The 17910-nt window shown below is 34.4% G+C and overlaps 1 protein-coding gene across 3 annotated transcripts in view; it reads right to left on the reverse strand.

Annotated features, from left to right (window-relative positions):
• Positions 1-17910, reverse strand: part of LOC138694345 (serine/arginine repetitive matrix protein 2-like) — a 139620-nt gene that overhangs the window by 45496 nt on the left and 76214 nt on the right. For all 3 annotated transcript variants that reach the window (XM_069817972.1, XM_069817974.1, XM_069817971.1), the window contains 2 exons: positions 10571-10749; positions 2155-2283 (listed from right to left, as the gene is read on the reverse strand). In XM_069817972.1, the coding sequence (XP_069674073.1) occupies positions 2155-2283; positions 10571-10749 (308 nt within the window). The remainder of the gene's footprint in view (positions 1-2154; positions 2284-10570; positions 10750-17910) is intronic.

The following is a 17910-nucleotide window of genomic DNA, read 5'->3' on the forward strand; positions in this document are numbered from 1 at the left end:
TGATTCAGAAAATGTCTCCTGGATATTGGTGGTAAGAGGGAAATTAAATACCTCCTGAGGACCAACACACACTGCTGCCTTGCAGTGAAGCATTGGTTTGCTAAAGCTACAGGAAGACATTGAGCAAAATCCACCTAGTCCTCCAGGTTGGGGAATGACGCAGTAGGCCAGCTCCTCACTCATCATAAAAAGTGCAAATGCTAAGAAGTCGAGCAATAAGCCTCAGATAGAACGGATACAAGAATGAGCTTGGAGATAAAGGAGGGAAATTTCCTCCAATATTTGTTGTTTGCAGATGGACAAATCGTCGTAATACAAAATGGTGATAGTGAGATGCAAGTTTTATATATTATGTAATCAACTCTAGAGAATACAGGGTGGGAACTGAAAATAAATTTAGAAAAATCTGAAAACATGACAAACGAAACTGATAGTCTGCACATAGATATAGAAAAAATTAGACGACAAACAATTTTACCTACCTTGCCTGAGTAATAGATATAGACGGTTCTTCAGAGATGGAAGTAATTAAAAAAGCAAGCAACAAAAGGAAAGTAGTTGGCATGATGAATTCTGTACTATGAAGCAGGAACAACATTAACAGAACAAAGAGGTTAATACATAAAGGTATGGTCACATGTCACTACTTTTGCAGTGCTGTAGTACAAAAAAACTGCGCAACTCTCGTACTGTGACATGTGAATGATGGTGCAACCCAAAAAGTAGTGGCTGCCCGCTACTTTTTCATGCTGTGCGCAGATTATAAAGTAGTGACGTGTGAACAGGGTTCTCAGGGTTGCAGCTGCGGCATTTTTGATATCAGTTTTGTTCAAACTTTTGCTGCAGTTGCGACCAGTGTTGCCATCCAAATGTGCCAATGATACTTTTATTGTTTGGATATATTTTAATGTTAGATATAATGAAAATAAATGATTTGTAACAGTTACTAAATGTACAACACAGTCTGAGTACATTTGCTGATGATATAATTCATTTTTTTAATTTTCCATAGTGTAGTTTCAAACAGGAATGTTGCCAACATTGATTACGTGAATATGCTGTTGGTTATTATTTAAATATATAGGCGTTTTTAATAGCTTTATAGTAAAAATAATGCCAATTTCTGAATACTAGTTAGGACACAAAAGCAAATAATAGATAAGTGAGCTATCGCATGAGCTTAATAATAATGTGAACATAACCACAAAATGTATATTGAAAAGTCAACACGGAGATGGAAATCTGCAGCTAGACTGCAGCTGCAAAAGTAGTGCCTTGCGTGTGAACAGACTCGCAACTCACAACCTCCAGTTGCAACTTTTTCAGCGCTCGGGTTGTGCAGCACAAAAAGTAGCGTGCAGCATGCTACTTTCGACTTACATGTAAACACAACATGCAACTTTTGCAGCTGCAGTACAAAAGTTGCTCAGCAAAAGTAGCAACATGTGACCGTATCTTAAGTTGCTACTGGAAAGTGTGATCCTGCACGGGGCAGAGACCTGAACGATGCAGAAAAAATATTTTGATAAGCTGACTGCAGTTGAAATGAACTTCTGAAGAAGATCAGCTAGGCAATCACAGCTAGAAAACTTCACAAATACCGAGATAATTATGGAAGTTGAAGAGGGCAGAATGGAGGAAATTGAAAGAAGACGACTGAAGTGTTATCGGCATTTATGCAGAATGGATGAGACACATATTCCTAAAATGGTGTTGGAGAAAAATAGAAGACGACAGCGACGAATACAGACTTGCTGGAAACAGAATATACAGCAGTCTATGAGAAATATTGGGGTCACAGAAGATGATGCTCAAGATAGAGATCAATGGAAGGCGTTAATAAATGGAAGGAAAGAGGAAACGTGGTTATAATGTCATACTGTTCTGATGGAAGAAGAACCTCTATAGTGAGGAATATTGTCAATAAAAAAATAAAAATAAAACAAAATTTTTACATCGTTTCAATCCACTATGTATTTGGATCACCTACCATTTTTGTTTCTAATTAAGTAAGTGTGGTTTGAGGCTATTTGGAAAACTCCACATTTCTTCTTAGTCCCTGAGGGTAAATCATTACAGAACATTACCTGATAGCTGCTTCTTCCTGCAAACACATAGAAAGGCATATTCTTTGACAGGGTGATTGTAACTTACCTTTTCTCCTTTTGCTTCATCCTTGACATTTCCTTTGCGTTTCTCATCAATTATGCCCTTGTCTCCAATAATTCCAGTCAACATGTCAATGACGTTGTTGATTGCTTTCAGCTTGTTTTGTATTTCCAGCTACAAAATAAAAGAAAAAAATCGAATAAAATAAAAGTAACACTTAACACTTCATATTATGTGTCAAAATATAAAAGTATTCACAATACACATACTAGGACATTGATAACATAGCAAATGGAGCTACAGTCCACAAATCTCTCATAAAACATGCGAGTATAACTCATGGTCTACTTTCCTTCAAAATAATTAAAACAAAATACTGTAAAACCTCTACCTTATGAACGCCTTAATAGCAAAAAATCTCTGTATTTCGAAGTGAACCTTCGAAACCGCCAAAATTACATGCATTATAATGTATCTTTACCTCTATTAACGAACATTACTTTAACCTTCATTATAACAAAACACCTCTTAAACGAAGCTAGAAAAACCCCTAGTCAACTATGCTCCCCTCCGATTAGCGAATTCTTGTTAGATACAGTAATTTTATTTTGATTCAGTGTAATATTTATATGTAGTAGCTGACAGTACTCATACTTATCCGCTTGCATGTGCTATCGACAAAAGAATAGGAGGTGCTTGCTAATACAAAGTTGATTCTTAACAATACAATACAACTACACTAGCGATATGTTTTACTGTCGATATATTTACTTATTCTGAGTTCGTGTTACTGTTAGAATATTTCAGTGTTTTTCACTACGTAAAAATTGAATACCTCCCTGGAATAAGGGTATAAAAGTACATAGGAAAACCATGGGAAATTAAAAAATTCTATATTGATAAGATTACAACAAACCATAAGAAAACAAGGGAATCACTTGAAATGCGTCATTTTCAAAAAATAATATGCCAATAAATTGCATTGTTTAAGCCATGTTATTTTGACATTTCTAAAGTGTTGTAATCACTTTAGAACAGCATGCTGAAATTCGTTAGAACTACCTGCTAAACCCTGTACAATAATATTTCGACCATTTCTGTGGTCAGCATGCTGGTCTCTTATGCAGAGGGCCTGGGTTCGATTCCCGGTCAGGTTGAATTTCCTGGTTGAGGTTTTCAGGCAAATGCCAGGAAATTCAGGCCACAACATCCCTGAATATCACCGGCCTCATTCATCACAGAAATCATATTCATAACAAATCAGTAATACATATACAGTCACAGTCGCCATCTAGTTCACAACAATAGAACCAGTTTCAACAATAGTACACAGGCCTTCGGATTTCAACCAAAAGTTAACTTGCAATGTGACCAAAGATGTTAAAGCGAGTATAAATAACAGCGAGAGAGAGAGAGAGAGAGAGAGAGAGAGAGAGAGAGAGAAGAGAATATTTCAAGGTACAGTACATATTAATGAAGTTACAATTTTTATTAACAATGTTATAACTGCTTCATATGAAAAATAGAATGTGTGTTTTCTAAGGAATATGTTGCTGAATATTATCCCATTAAAAAGAACTTCCTTATAACAAAGTACGTAAAATTTGGCCCCCCTCAATTTCGTTACATGGAGGTTTTACTGTAATCGTCATATTTGAACTGGTGTATGTACTTTAACCTCACCAAATCTCACTCAAATTCCCATTCCACATGTTTAATACCAAATTTATCAAATAGTGAATATTTACTGTTGAATACTGAACCATATAAATATTTAGTCCATCATTTTAGAATGTTTCAATATCAATAGTGTCATTCACAATGATCTGATGGTTACCATGCTTAACTATAGACCAAAAGTGCAATACAGTAACCCCCTCTTATCCACAGCATCTGTATCCATATTTCAGTTATCTGCGATTAACGTCGGCAATATTTTTATAACGTACTTCAGCTCCTAGAATCTTAAACTGAAGATTTATATAAAATCTAAAATTTAATCGCACCCTATATTCATAGACGTGGTAATATCAATCACCATCACTTTCCTTAGTAACATTACCCCCACTATTCACTTTTCACTGTCCTGACACATGCTGCAGTAGCAATCTACTTTTAGGAAATTTATAGGGTTTGTCATTATCCGCAGTTTTGCATATCCGCAGTAGATTTCAGAATGTATTCACTGCAGATAAGGGGGATTACTACATATTCAATCCTGGTCGAGTGATGAATTTTTAGGTGGAAAACATCAAATAAGAAAGTAAAGTTGTTGACTCCATGCAGTAGAGTTACCATAACTCTGTTCATGAATAATGAATGAAGGAAAAATGCTATGTCCAGAACCGCTAGAACTGTTCTCAACTTTTGGCAACAGATATCAATATGAAGGAAGATCGCATTTATTGTTGTAAAAAATCAAGTGACTTAAACAGAACAGCATACCTGAAACAGAACTGGTGGACATCTGAGTAAAAATTTTAATTTATCAATATCAATTCCTACATTAATAATAAGTATTTATTTATTTATTTATTTATTCTGGTGTAGTTAAGGCCATCAGGCCTTCTCTTCCACAACACCAGGAATACAAATACAATAAGAACATGAAAAATATTTTAGATTCCATCAATCCAGTTGCTACCAATACTTTGATATTATCAACTAAATTAACAATGACAGAACTCTACACAGTTTAATGAAAACTGAACTACAGTTATACGTGAGAGATATTCTCGTACACCCTCTATTTCTTCTTTCATAAAGGAAAGTAGGCTCATGAGCTAGAACTCGACATAAAAGAAAATGCCAAAGATCCCAATACACAATAACCACCGAATGAACTATGTGACTCTAAAATCAAACTAAGCTACTCACTGTTCTCTGACAAGCCTGGTACCAATTGTTTGTTGTTGGTCTTGATGCCTCACTGTACAAGCCACAATATCTAAAACAGCCTTCACTTACCAGTATGGAAACCTTGTAAAACATAAACGTCACTTCTATTAACACTAGGATACTCTGCTAGCCAGCTGCTTTCGCATGCAGAAGGCATGGATTAAAGTCTTGATTAGTCCAATTTGAACAAAGAGTCAGATTTTACTTCAAGTGCATACTCTCAATTCATCTGCCATTTCTCCATAACTCACCAAACACCAGATAATATTTCCAAATTCTAACCAGCGTTAAAAGCAACAGATTTTTAAGCAGAAAAATCTAAAATTCTGTCCCAATTCTTTTGGCAGTGTGAGGGTAGAAATATAGAGAATGTAATAGACAGAATAGCTAATTTCCAACTGGGCACTGTTTCATAAAGCTGACAAGTCCTACAATCATGACAATTCTACAAATACGTCAGAATATTGTAGAATTTGTTTTCTTACAATTCTTACTTGCTTTGACACATACAATTTGTGAATTGTCAACAGCATTTCGTGAACATGACACTGACAGATAAAGTATGTGTAAACATGTAAGACTGATAGCTAATTATTTCTCCTTATTCATTTTATATTTTTATAAAAGTAATTGATATGATATTTAATAGATCAGATGATCTATAATGTAGATCAGATGATCTATAATGAACACCATTATTGAATTTGTTAAAATTAATCACCACTGTTAGAAATTCAATTATGAACACCAAGAAAATTACAATTAATTCTAAATTTCACTAAGAAAGCAACAACATTCCTGTCAACAAATGCAGTCTCATTTTCAAAGGAAGCATCCATTATTTTTATAAAGGACCCATCAATAATTCTATCACCTCTTGGAAATTGGCTGCTCAAATGAAAAGCCATGGAATTATTTCGATAAGCTATACGCAACAGCAGTTAAGTGATACGGTGCTCCATTTCCCATCCAGTGCAAGAACACAATTATTTTGGATCAAGTGTTTTATTTCTTTTTATTTTGTGCAGCAAATCTCCTATTCTGCTTATTATACCTACAGTGCTTGGGAAAAGTGGCATAAGTCAGTTTCCACAAAAATTTTTTATTAATTATTGACAACTTACGGAACATCTGCTTGCTTGGGAAAAGAGACATAAGTATTTTTCCCATTACAATAATTCATACAGAACAAAATCAAATCAACGTAAACTAGTGTCAATACAGTTTTTTTCCTTCTCCTGCAAAATTAACATTTTTTGACTTGTGCCACTTCTCCCGAGCACTACAGATATTTTCAGCTGATGTTTTGCTAATACTAAATTTTTCTATGAATACAAGCTCACTGAAAATGTAATTTAGATTTATCCTTTCTTTAAAAACCTTTGTCCTGCGTGGTTCCCTCTACAATCATTACTTTCTCTACTGCTGCTAATATTAAACATGACTTACTTAAAATAAAGTTTCCCCCCCCTCCCCCTAAAATCGACACCAATATTCAATAGCCTCAATTACAATATAGCCCAAATACTGGAATAATAAATTGTCCATTTTCAATGACGTACAAAACATGAGGTGTCAGAATTTCATGACAATTCTACAAATATGTAGAAAGCTGGTAAAGTGATGGCTATCATCTTCTGTGATCAGAAAGGTGTGCTGTTGGTCGATTTCTTGGAGAAGAAAGCAACAATTAATGCAGCTGTATACAGTGCTTCTACAGTGAAATGCTGGCTCAACAGTCAGGAGAGCACATTTTACCAGAGTGACATAGAAAACTTGTCTCACATTAGACACAGTGAGGGAAGTGAGACAGTATGTGATAGTATGGAATACCGCCACTGGTTTCTATGGCCAGAAAATATACCGTTAGTGAAAAATGACATACCGTCACTGAAAAAATGTGATCGTAAAATTTGTTTATACATTTCTTCACAGCAAAGAGTACTATCTGTTTGCTCTGTAAATCTAAACCACAGCCTTCTGGAACTGTATTCAACATGTATTTAGACCAGTGGTGACCAAAACTCGAGCTGCAGTGATTACATGCGACAGATAGCCTATGAAGTAAGTAGACAGAGGAAAGGCACTTGGCATAAAAACTACAACCAGTAGTGGTTCCTGTACTAACATCTTGATCAATCCCACAGATAATCTCAAGCTTTACTGTAGGCCTATCAGTAATGTCACTGCTGTCATCAAGAGCCAGTGAATAATATACGATTTTACTTGCTACTTTTTTCTAACCTTCCTCTTGAATATAATCAGGAATTTTCTAAATTCTTCTCTCAATACTTGGTCGAAAAATTCGTAATTCTTCAAAATTAAAAACTTCTTATGGACAAGTTATTTACGCTATTTTAATCATTACTCTTTTGACAAATTCTGTTCTATTAAAAGGCTCTAGAGCTCGAGATATTTAAAACTCCATTAGGAACTGATTTCCTTAGATTTATTTATGTCATCTTTCTCTTAGTGGCTATGATTTAAGACATGTCAACATGTTTAACAGTTCGATGGCACATAATATTGAATCAGTTTTTCTACTATACTGTTATTAAATGAATAACTAATAAATAGTTACCCTCATCTAAAGATTAAGAAGATTAAAATTGAGATAAAACCTAATAATTTTATTGTTCTACGGAGATCTAAAAATATCAATATTCATGAACGTACAGAAGAATGATAGGTAGCAGTAGCAGTAGCAGTAGCAGTAGCAGTAGCAGTAGCAGTAGCAGTAGCAGCAGCAGCAGCAGCAGCAGCAGCAGCAGCAGCAGCAGCAGCAGTAGTAGTAATAATAATAATAATAATACATTATTCAGCATAGCAATTAATGTTTCTATATACTCCTAATTGAACCGTTGAGCAAAGTAAAGATATTACATTTTGTCCGACAGAACAACAAAGAAGTTCTCCTTCTCATTCTTTACGAAACCACCTCTTACTGCTTGTAACTTGAAATTATTTTATTAAGAAATTTAATGTGTTGCGTAAGCTTCAAAGATTCGCATTACTGACTGCATGAAAAAATTTACTGCATACATCATTTATGTCTATGTTGTAGGGGAGGGATATGCCTTTTTTTTTATCGAGGTATGCCAGAGGAAAATCTTGGGCTAGCATACCGCCTCTGGTTTTTTCCCCACTTCCCTCACTGGTTAGACAAATGTCTCAATTGCCATGAACACTATGTGGAAAAATAGTGTTAGATGGAGAACACAGTGCATGGTGTGTTACGTACAAACTATTACATAATACTAAACTTACTTTTGGGATTACCCTCATACTAAGAATTTCTCATGAAGGGAGATGAATACTAAAGTAGTATGTTCTTGTAGCAAGCTGGTGTCACTTGGACTTGCTGTGCATGTAAGCACATGGTAATATAGTTTCTACATCCTCAATTTGTGGGGTTAAACATCAGAGAGAAAACCTTGCTAGGAAAGTGTTAAATATATATAACAACCTAAGTGAGTTAAATCAAATACTACCAATTAAACATATCGCATCATTAGCATCTGAATTTAGGAGAGCAGAGTTACCTACTCTAAAGGGCCCATTACGTTTGGCTATTTCAACAACTGGGCCTTCTTTTTAGGGAATCCATAGCCACATCTGTCTGTTCATAGTAATAACCAGTAAACAAGAAAGATTAAGACTTGAAAACATGATGAAATAGTTTTATCATATTATGGTAAACAGTGTGGTAATAAAATTAATCAACAGATCATGAATTTTCAACATATGCAAAAAGAATCATATTTTGTTAAAGTATAAGTAGGTGTTCCTTCTTTGTGGATTTTTGGCAGTCCATGCAGACTGGAAGAAATGGATTTATGAGGGACAATTTTCTTAATAATTTCGTCTGGTAGCTTGGACTGGATTATGAGCGAGATGGTCCTCTTTTCTACTTTCTCAGTTCCAATTTTTTGTTAAATGGAGTTTGCCAAAATATTCGAACTTTTTCAACACAAGAACCTGTATAAAAAAACAACATGGTATTACCCTTATCTGCTACAAGGACCATGATATTGTTATTTTTTCTTAAAGATAGAATAAACTACTTTTGGGCCATTTGGATATTTTCAAAATTCTTTTTTTCTGCCTAATTCTTTCACTGATACGAGTTCTATGATGGTTTTCTTACGAATACACTACTGAGAATATCTTCTATTTGTAATATGGTGAAAACTACAGAAAAATGTAAACCTTTGAACAAGACTGAAGTGATATGGATCTAGTGGAAAACTATTCGAACTCACAACTGTTCTTTTAACGACTTTGTCCTTTGAGAATTTGACTGTTATACAGTTTGAGGATTGGTTTTTTCTATCGCAAGTTATTTCACCAATCTTTGTACAATTTGAATGGGTTATGCTATCAATTACTAACCAATTTATTACTGAAAAGACGAAGAGTAAAGGAATAAATTGAGAAAATGTAGACAACAATGATTACTGCACAGAAAATTTGAAACAATTGCGGCAGTTAGTGTCCTGCAATGTTCGAACATGAGAAAGGCAACCAACACATTACAAACTTAGACTTATTTCATATGAAAAATAGCAAGATCTGTGCTAAATCTTTAAGCAGTTAAAACATGAAGGGGGTGGGAGTGACGGACAACAAATGTTTTTATAATAAGGTGGAACAAATACGACAGATCTCCTTCTGCAAAGCGAACATCAGCGAATATCGAACTTCGTCATACTCGACAAACTTGAACTGAACATAGCGCCTGTAATGCACGATGCTAGTGGCATTAATGGAGAAATGCAAACAGAGGGAAAACTGAAGTATTCATTGTTGTCATCATTTGTCTCTGCACCCAATATATGCAGATTAGATCTCAGTTGAAAAAAATGGGAGTTTAGGCTTTCATTAATTAAATGAAAATGAAGTCATTGACCATATAATATACCTGATTTACTGCATGAAAACTATGTCTTTGTTCATGAACAAGATGAATAAACTAAAACTCATTACTCCATTCTCAACTGTTAGTAATAGATGTGACTCCAATACAGATTTAGAAGACTTTCAACAAAGACAGTATATGTTAATTCTGTAGTATGAGATGCATAAACTGAGAACGGATATCAATTTGATATCAGTTAAGAAGAGCCAATGACTTGTTAAGTACTTAGCCTTAAAAACCAACTAACGATAATTGTGTGTTATCCACTTCGGTTGTTACATAAATAACATACTGGCTATTTGTACTCGGGAGATGTGATTTCATGGATGTCTATGTAAACAAGACACCATGACGAAGACAAAGGACTATCAACACTTACCAACTGAGGACAGTCTTAAAATGTCAAGTAATTTGTCTTCTTCCGTTTGCTAGATTTTCCCACATTGTTCAAGTGACACAATGGAAACATGAAAATAGGATATGCTAACCTTACAAATTACATTTCAGAATGTATTTCCAGAGAATTATTTATTGGGGACCATTTGCCCATAACTACTAGTTGGGATCTTAATAACTGTCTGTTTGCAAGTAGCAGTTAGTGAAAGCTAAGTCTGGAGTATGAATAACAATGTAGAATCGCTTTACCTGAAGCTTGTTGTTCTCTTTGAGAAAGCGGTCGTTTTCCCTGGAATTCTCCTCCAGAAGTTCCTCCTCCTGTTCTCTGAGAAGCTCCAACTCCCTGCTAATGAGTGCTTTCTTCCTGAAGTATTCTTCCCTCTGCTTGGCGAGTGTCTGCTTCTGCTGTATCAGCTCGTTCTTGATAGCTGATAACAACAAAGTACAATAGCATTTATAACCACAACATTTTCCTGTTGATCCTTCCAATATCTCTCGTTCCCAGACAACAAACTTACTATTAACACAGCAACTCAGCTGAGTGAAAGTCATCGGGTAGATTGCACACAAGATTGGCATCAGTTTTAATTATATTGTGCCTTAGATCAATATACCTTTTACCCACTTAATTGCTAGACATATACAGGATGCGAATTAAGGGGTTAGGTACAGCTTACAGCAGTAAAATTTTTGGAAATATTCAACATTTTTTTTCTCCATTACCGTAGCTTGTACAATAATGAAAATTGGTATGTGTAAAACACTGTCCTTCCGCTATAGGAAAAAAATATTTTTACGATTTAAAAAAATTATTTATATATCTTTTTTTCAAAATTCAAAATGGTGGCAGTTCACTGTGCAGTGATGAAGCGTTTCCCTCATAACTCATAAACTTGTTAACTTTTTCATGTCCTCTCTCTTTTATTTTATTGCTGAAATTCATGTTCACAATATCATGCTCTTTTAACTACATTCCTTAATAAATAATATATATTTTTTTTTACTTTGTGTTAGAAGAAAATCCTGATATTTGACTATTTTTTTAAATAAATTTATTTCTTATCAGATAATCTATCAAAGGTAGAGAAGTTATCTTGCATCATATTGTAGATATGACATGCATAAATACACACAAAAATTTAATCATAGAATGTTGGATAGTTTTTTTAGTTATGTGGGAAATGCTTCATCACTACACAGTGAACTGAATTTTGAAAAAAGAAGTGTAAATAATTTTTTTTTTTAAATCGTAAAAATATTTTTTCATATAGCAGAAGGACAGTGTTTTACACATTCTAATTTTCATTACTGTACAAGATACAGTAATGGAGGAAAAAAAAAAAGTTGAATATTTCCAAAATTTTACTGCTATAAGCTGTACCTAACCCCTTAAGATTTCTGATAAGGGGGGGGATAGAATCTTAAGATAGAGAATACCTCGTTGGCATTGGACCTCTGACTCCATTTTGCCATCATTAATTCACATGTCATCAATTCATCATCATGCATACAATAATCTGGGTTAAGTTCAAGATGGGGCGTGACAAACAGTACAACTGTCCAGCCATATCAGAATTTCTCCAAACTAAACATATTTACGTACTGAATCATTTGCATCACTTCTCTTATCTTAATACACACATTTAGCTTACATAATTGCTTTCATTAATCAGGTAATCTTGTCGTACTTTAATTTTTATTGTAATTGTAATTGTAAATTTAATGTTAATTGTAATTTTATTGTTCATATTATAGTTGTAATCCCCTAGTAGAGGGGCAGAGAAGGCCTGACGGCCTTATCTCTACCAGGTTAAATAAATAAATACTAAAAAATACTACAAACTGATGACAACATAGCAACAGAGGCGACCTCGATCTCATTTGATACGGCTCAACGCTTGGTTGCACTGAGTTGCTTATCTTGCATCTTGATCGTAATAATAATTATATCCATGAGCAAGCTTAAGATTAGATGTGAAATTCCTAAGTTATTGACTGTTGTCACCCTGCCGGTGATGACAATGATTTTCTTTGCTTACTTTATACTTTATAAAGTGCACTCGTATTAAAACAATTATATTTTGAGAGGGGGATAGAAGTTATCCCTGGCAGGGATGTTAATACGAATTTATGAGAGGGGATAACTTCCCAACAGGAAGGGAAATCCCCCCCCCCAGTTAATTACTACTGCTACTAAAAAAAATAATGTTACTGCTACTGACAACACAACTGCTACTATAGAAAGGGACTCAGCTTTTCGGCCCTGACAAGAAGAGAATATAAGAGAGGAATCTGGTAGGTGGAAAATTCGAAGTTCAATAAATAATTAACAGAAATAAAATGTGTAAGTACACAAAGAGTACACATCTTCGTAAAAATGGGTAATATTTTCTTCCAAAACGAATTTTAACATTTAAAATGCCTATAATTGATAGTCAAGTTGGGGTACTGAAAGTATAAATTAATTTCTTAGGTAATAATTTGTTTCTCAGTTCACATTTTTTGGCTTTATTATGTGGATAGTAATGTAGTGTCGGTTTCTTTTCCTTCAGTTCAGCATCAGTATGGTAAAGTGCATAGTGCAAGTAGTGCACATAAACGAAATGTGAAAATATCTTTCGGAAATTCTAAAGAAAGTACCACTCCCACCAGATAAATACCCATTTGCATGTGAATAAATACATACATAAATTAAATATTTCTGTTCAGAAAGTGTGGCTGAAGGAAACTGTCAGGTTCAGAAGTCTCATCAGCTAAGTCTAACAGGTCCTTTGATCAAAAGTCCATAACTAGAGCCACAGTTTGAGATCACTCGCAACAACACAACCAATACTACAAGCTAGGGAAATAATGATTGTGAAGTCTATCCACCAATATCCCATAGTGAGATAAAATCAACCAGTAAAATAAATCTGACTCCATTTTATATTAATTTCACTTCCAACAATACTGATTACACATTTGAAATTTGCCAAAAACTGTGATATTGATAAACTTAGTCTTTTCAAATTTGAAGCATATTTATTTCTGAGGAAGCGAAGTTTACCAAAAAACAGATGTTCTTCTATAAGCTGCCTAACATACAGCTTAAAAAACAAGAGTAGATATAATATTCAGAAAACAAAGGCACTTTTTTATGTTATTAATTATTGCACCATCGTGTACAAATACAGAGGGTACCAAAAAAATGTATACACACTTTGACAGGAGATATCTATTTAATATATTTCATATATTTAATATATATGGACCGAAAAACAACAGTAATGTGTAGTATGATGTCCTGTAAACAGATGAGACTCACATACGTTATGCTAGCATTGCTGCATGACAGGTCAATCAACAACAAAATGGAGCCAAGATTATCGTTTGAACAGCAGAAAACAATTCTGAAGTGGTACTGGAGAACCGAGAATGTTGGTGAAGTTCAACGGCAATGGAAACATGAGTACAGAACAGAACCACCAATGCGATTAACAATTGCATGCATTCGTGACAAATTTGAGACTCATGGTACCGTATTCGATGTTTACAAGGGCAGATCTGGTAGACCTCACACATCAACAAGCCCTACATCCTCAGCTATGGTTTTGGAATGTTTTGAGCACTCACCGCAGAAATCTACAAAGCTGTGTACGTGAGACTGGGATTAGCAGAACCGGCATACGTCGTATTATTAAAACAGCAAAGTTGAAAGTGCTTATCCCAAGACTTTTGCATGCATTAAATGAAGATGACCCTAATCGAAGAATGCAGTACTGTAAGTGATTTCGGAATATAGTGCAAGAGAATGAGGCCTTTGTAGGGAAAGTTGTTTGGTCCAATAAGGCACAATTTAAATTGAACGGAACTGTTCACCGGCATAACTGTGTCTACTGGTGTGCAAACGATCCACACGTTTTTGTGGAAAAGGCTGTTAATTTACCTGGAATTAATTTGGTGTGGGTTGTCATTTAGGGGTGTAATTGGACCATTCTTTTTTGATGGAACAGTAACTGGCCAAGTGTACCTGAACATGGTACGCACATCCGTCTTATCAGCCATTCATACACTCTATGGAAATGAGGAATTTTACTTCCAACAGGATGTTGCACGACCACATTATCACCGAGATGTATGTGCATACCTTGATGATAATCTTCCAGGGCACTAGATAGGACGAAGAGGTCCGATTGAGTTTCCACTGCGTTCTCCACATCTAATTTCGTTGGAGTTTTACCTATGGGGGACTCTTAAGAATGTTGTATAGCATAGAAAACCAGCTACACTGGCAACATTTCGGGAAAAAATTGAAATGGCATGTGCTGCAATCGCTGAGGACACTTTCGCAAACATTACTCGAACAGTAGTTCAACGTACTCAGAAGTGTGTCGACTCCTATGGTGGGCATTTTGAGTAACTGCTGTAACTGTAAAAGTCTAAGATGATTGGTGCTCATCATTTTCTCTTTGTGTGAATTCAGCTTTGTTATGTTAACATAGTTTTTTTTCTTTGCTTGAAGTGTGTGGCACCCTTTGTATATTTTGTGAGTGGAAAGTTAGTGCAGTTAATTGAAAATGACTGTAGTGATAACTATCGTAAATGCACAAAGAAATATGTTACAAGAGAAATCAAGTTCGACAAATTAGATTATGCTTTGCATCATTACAACAATACTGTCATCACAACATGATTGCAGGTCTCCACACAGAGAGAGTGACAGCTTTATTTTGTAACAGAGCAAAATCTTATGCACGCACTTAAATACCAGATATGTAAATAAGCAGGCATAAAGAAAAAGGAAAGGAATGTTTCATGTGTAAGAAATATTTTGACTACAAATTATAATAAAATTGTTCACGATTATTTATTTTATTTTGACATGATGTTTTCACAGGTGTCATTGTTACTTGGAGTTGTATAATCAAATGAAACACAATTATAGATAATCAAATTAACGTCTTCCCTATAAACGAAAGTCTATATATATATTTACATTTTAGGTGTGAGAGAAATCTTCATACGATTTTTCACAATGGGAATTTCCAGGGTAGGCAAGGAAATGCGTTAATGTCATAAAATCAAGTGTTAAAATTCATTTTCTGCTGGAACACAAATTTGCATACATACGATTAAGCACAGTATTACAAAAATTTTATGAATTTACTTCAAAAGAAAGATGAAAACAGTCTCCACTCAGCAACGTCTTGTATCTAACTAAATCAACAATCATTTACAAGCAAACACAACCCCTCAGGATCATAAATCTGTCTCCACATCTCCTGTGTGAGGGACTTGCTGTAACCTTGACCGAGAAACTGTTGACACTCTTTCTGAAATGAGTAATCTCAGACATATACTATAGACTCAAAACTAGACCACTGCATTCATTTTTATTAAAGGTACAAAATTAGTCAGAAATTGCTTATTTTGTTTTCGTAACTTTTTTGCTGTTGTCCAGTGTTATTAGTCAGGAATTTACATATGTCTTATAAACGAGCTATTCACTATGTAATTAAGTATAAGACAATTAAAGATCTGTATAAGTATATCATTAATACAGGGCAATTTATCTATGAAATTAATAGGGTCGAAATACTATAACACAAAAGCTTGTTAATAATAAATAATAATTTTTATTTCATAAACAATTCACAATTTTCACGCACAAAAGGGTCCTGTACAAACTAGAAAGAGCCTGCTGACGAAATTAAAGACAACTAACTTTCAGGGAAGCTGTTCAAGCATAAGACAAATAAAATTGTAATAGACCTGAAGTTTTCTGTGGAAAATGAAGAAAATATAGCATTCTCATAGAAAAACATGACATATAAACCCAACGTGACTCTTCTTGAATGATACCAGGCTTTGACAATCTATAATAATATATGAAGACGAAACTTACATTCACAGCAGTCACAGTCTGAACTGATGGCAGTAATCTTGGGTTGCAGGCACTCACTTATAAAGAATATTTTAATGATCAATCATGCTAGGAAAATATATGGATTTTTGTACCAAATATTTTATTGATCTATAAATCACCCCTCAAACCCAAGGTATATAGGGGGCTTACACCATAACTCTGCATACCTGGATAAGACCTAATAAATGCATCTATGTCACTGGTGTCGACACTGTTTTTCAGCAGGATTGACATCATTTTTCCACTGGATATATAGAGGGCTTACATCATAACTTTGCACACCTCGATAATATCTAATAAACTCATCTATGTCACTGGTGTGGGCACTGTTTTTCAGCAGGATTGGCATAGCCACCGGATGGAAAAAAGTGGTAAATGCCAGGTTTAAACCATCCTGGACTTAATCTAGTTTTTGACAGTTTATCCATCTGGTGAAATTATTGCCACTTCTTTCTCATCCATAAAAATAAATGAATGACTATGTTTTTAAAACCACAATTAATCTCTGTTTTACATGTTTACTCATGTTTTATTAAAATAAATAAATATATATATATATATATATATATATATATATATATATAATTAACTTAGACAAAAACAAAATTAAACATGATTTTTGAAATTCTTTTAATTAAACAAACAAAATGTCCACTGTAATTTTAATGACAAATTAATCACATTATAGAAAGACAAGTCTATTTTTTAAATTATATCGAACAAAAGAAAATTTCGAGAAAACACTCCCAACGGATGATGAACTTCTTGTACACTCAAGCAGGTGACCAATTAAGTGAAATTCGACTTAATGTTTCTGTTCTTTCCATTGCTTTCTGCTGCACTTGACATGAAAAAGAACTTAGAGAAGGGTCAAATTAAGCTTCAAATGCACTTATGCAATAAGTGAAGAAGCAAATATTCTGGCTCCCTTTTGAAACAATGTATGTTTAAGAAAATTCTCTTACTCAGGGTGCATGAAATCCACCAAGTAATAGGCAGAAGTCACAAATATGGAAGCGCTTCAACAGTATTTCTTTATATGGCTCCAAAGCTGTCATTACAGAATGACCTGAACATTGCTATATTACTTTGCCTGACATTAACTAGGGCTGTAATTCTGGCTTCACCTGGAAGTACAGCAAATGCACCTCTGCATGCATAGTCTATTCTAAAGTATGTTTCAAGACATACAAATTGGCTCTTCCTTCGAGTTTCTCAAGGAAAGTTAGGCTTGCATATATATATTCACATTTCTCTAAGTAAGCAATTGTGTTTACGAAAATACTTCTGAATTTCAGTAACATGTTTCACGAGATGGTTCACTTTTTAAATATTTCTTCAGCTAAATTCAAATAGTAAGACATGTAGCCATAAGATATGAAAAAATCTTGCCTAAATTCATCAAGTTTTTTCCTCATGGTTTTTCTTTTAGTTTCATAACATACAACCTAACAAAAATCCATGCAGTACTTGCTGGACTTGACATTTCTACCTGCATTAACGGCAGAAAGAAAATAAGACTCTCTTTCCAGTTCACAAAACAGTTCCAATGACTGGCTCATTGTGCAGGTTACTCCATCAAGCTTCATCAGTGTGACTTTTTGTTCTTTTAATTGTTCAGCAGTTTCTCAGTACACCTTTTTGTAAAGTGCGTCAAGAAGGAAACCTGACAATTGTTTCAAAT

Source organism: Periplaneta americana, chromosome 2 (assembly GCF_040183065.1).
Source record: "Periplaneta americana isolate PAMFEO1 chromosome 2, P.americana_PAMFEO1_priV1, whole genome shotgun sequence".
NCBI lineage: Eukaryota > Metazoa > Arthropoda > Insecta > Blattodea > Blattidae > Periplaneta > Periplaneta americana.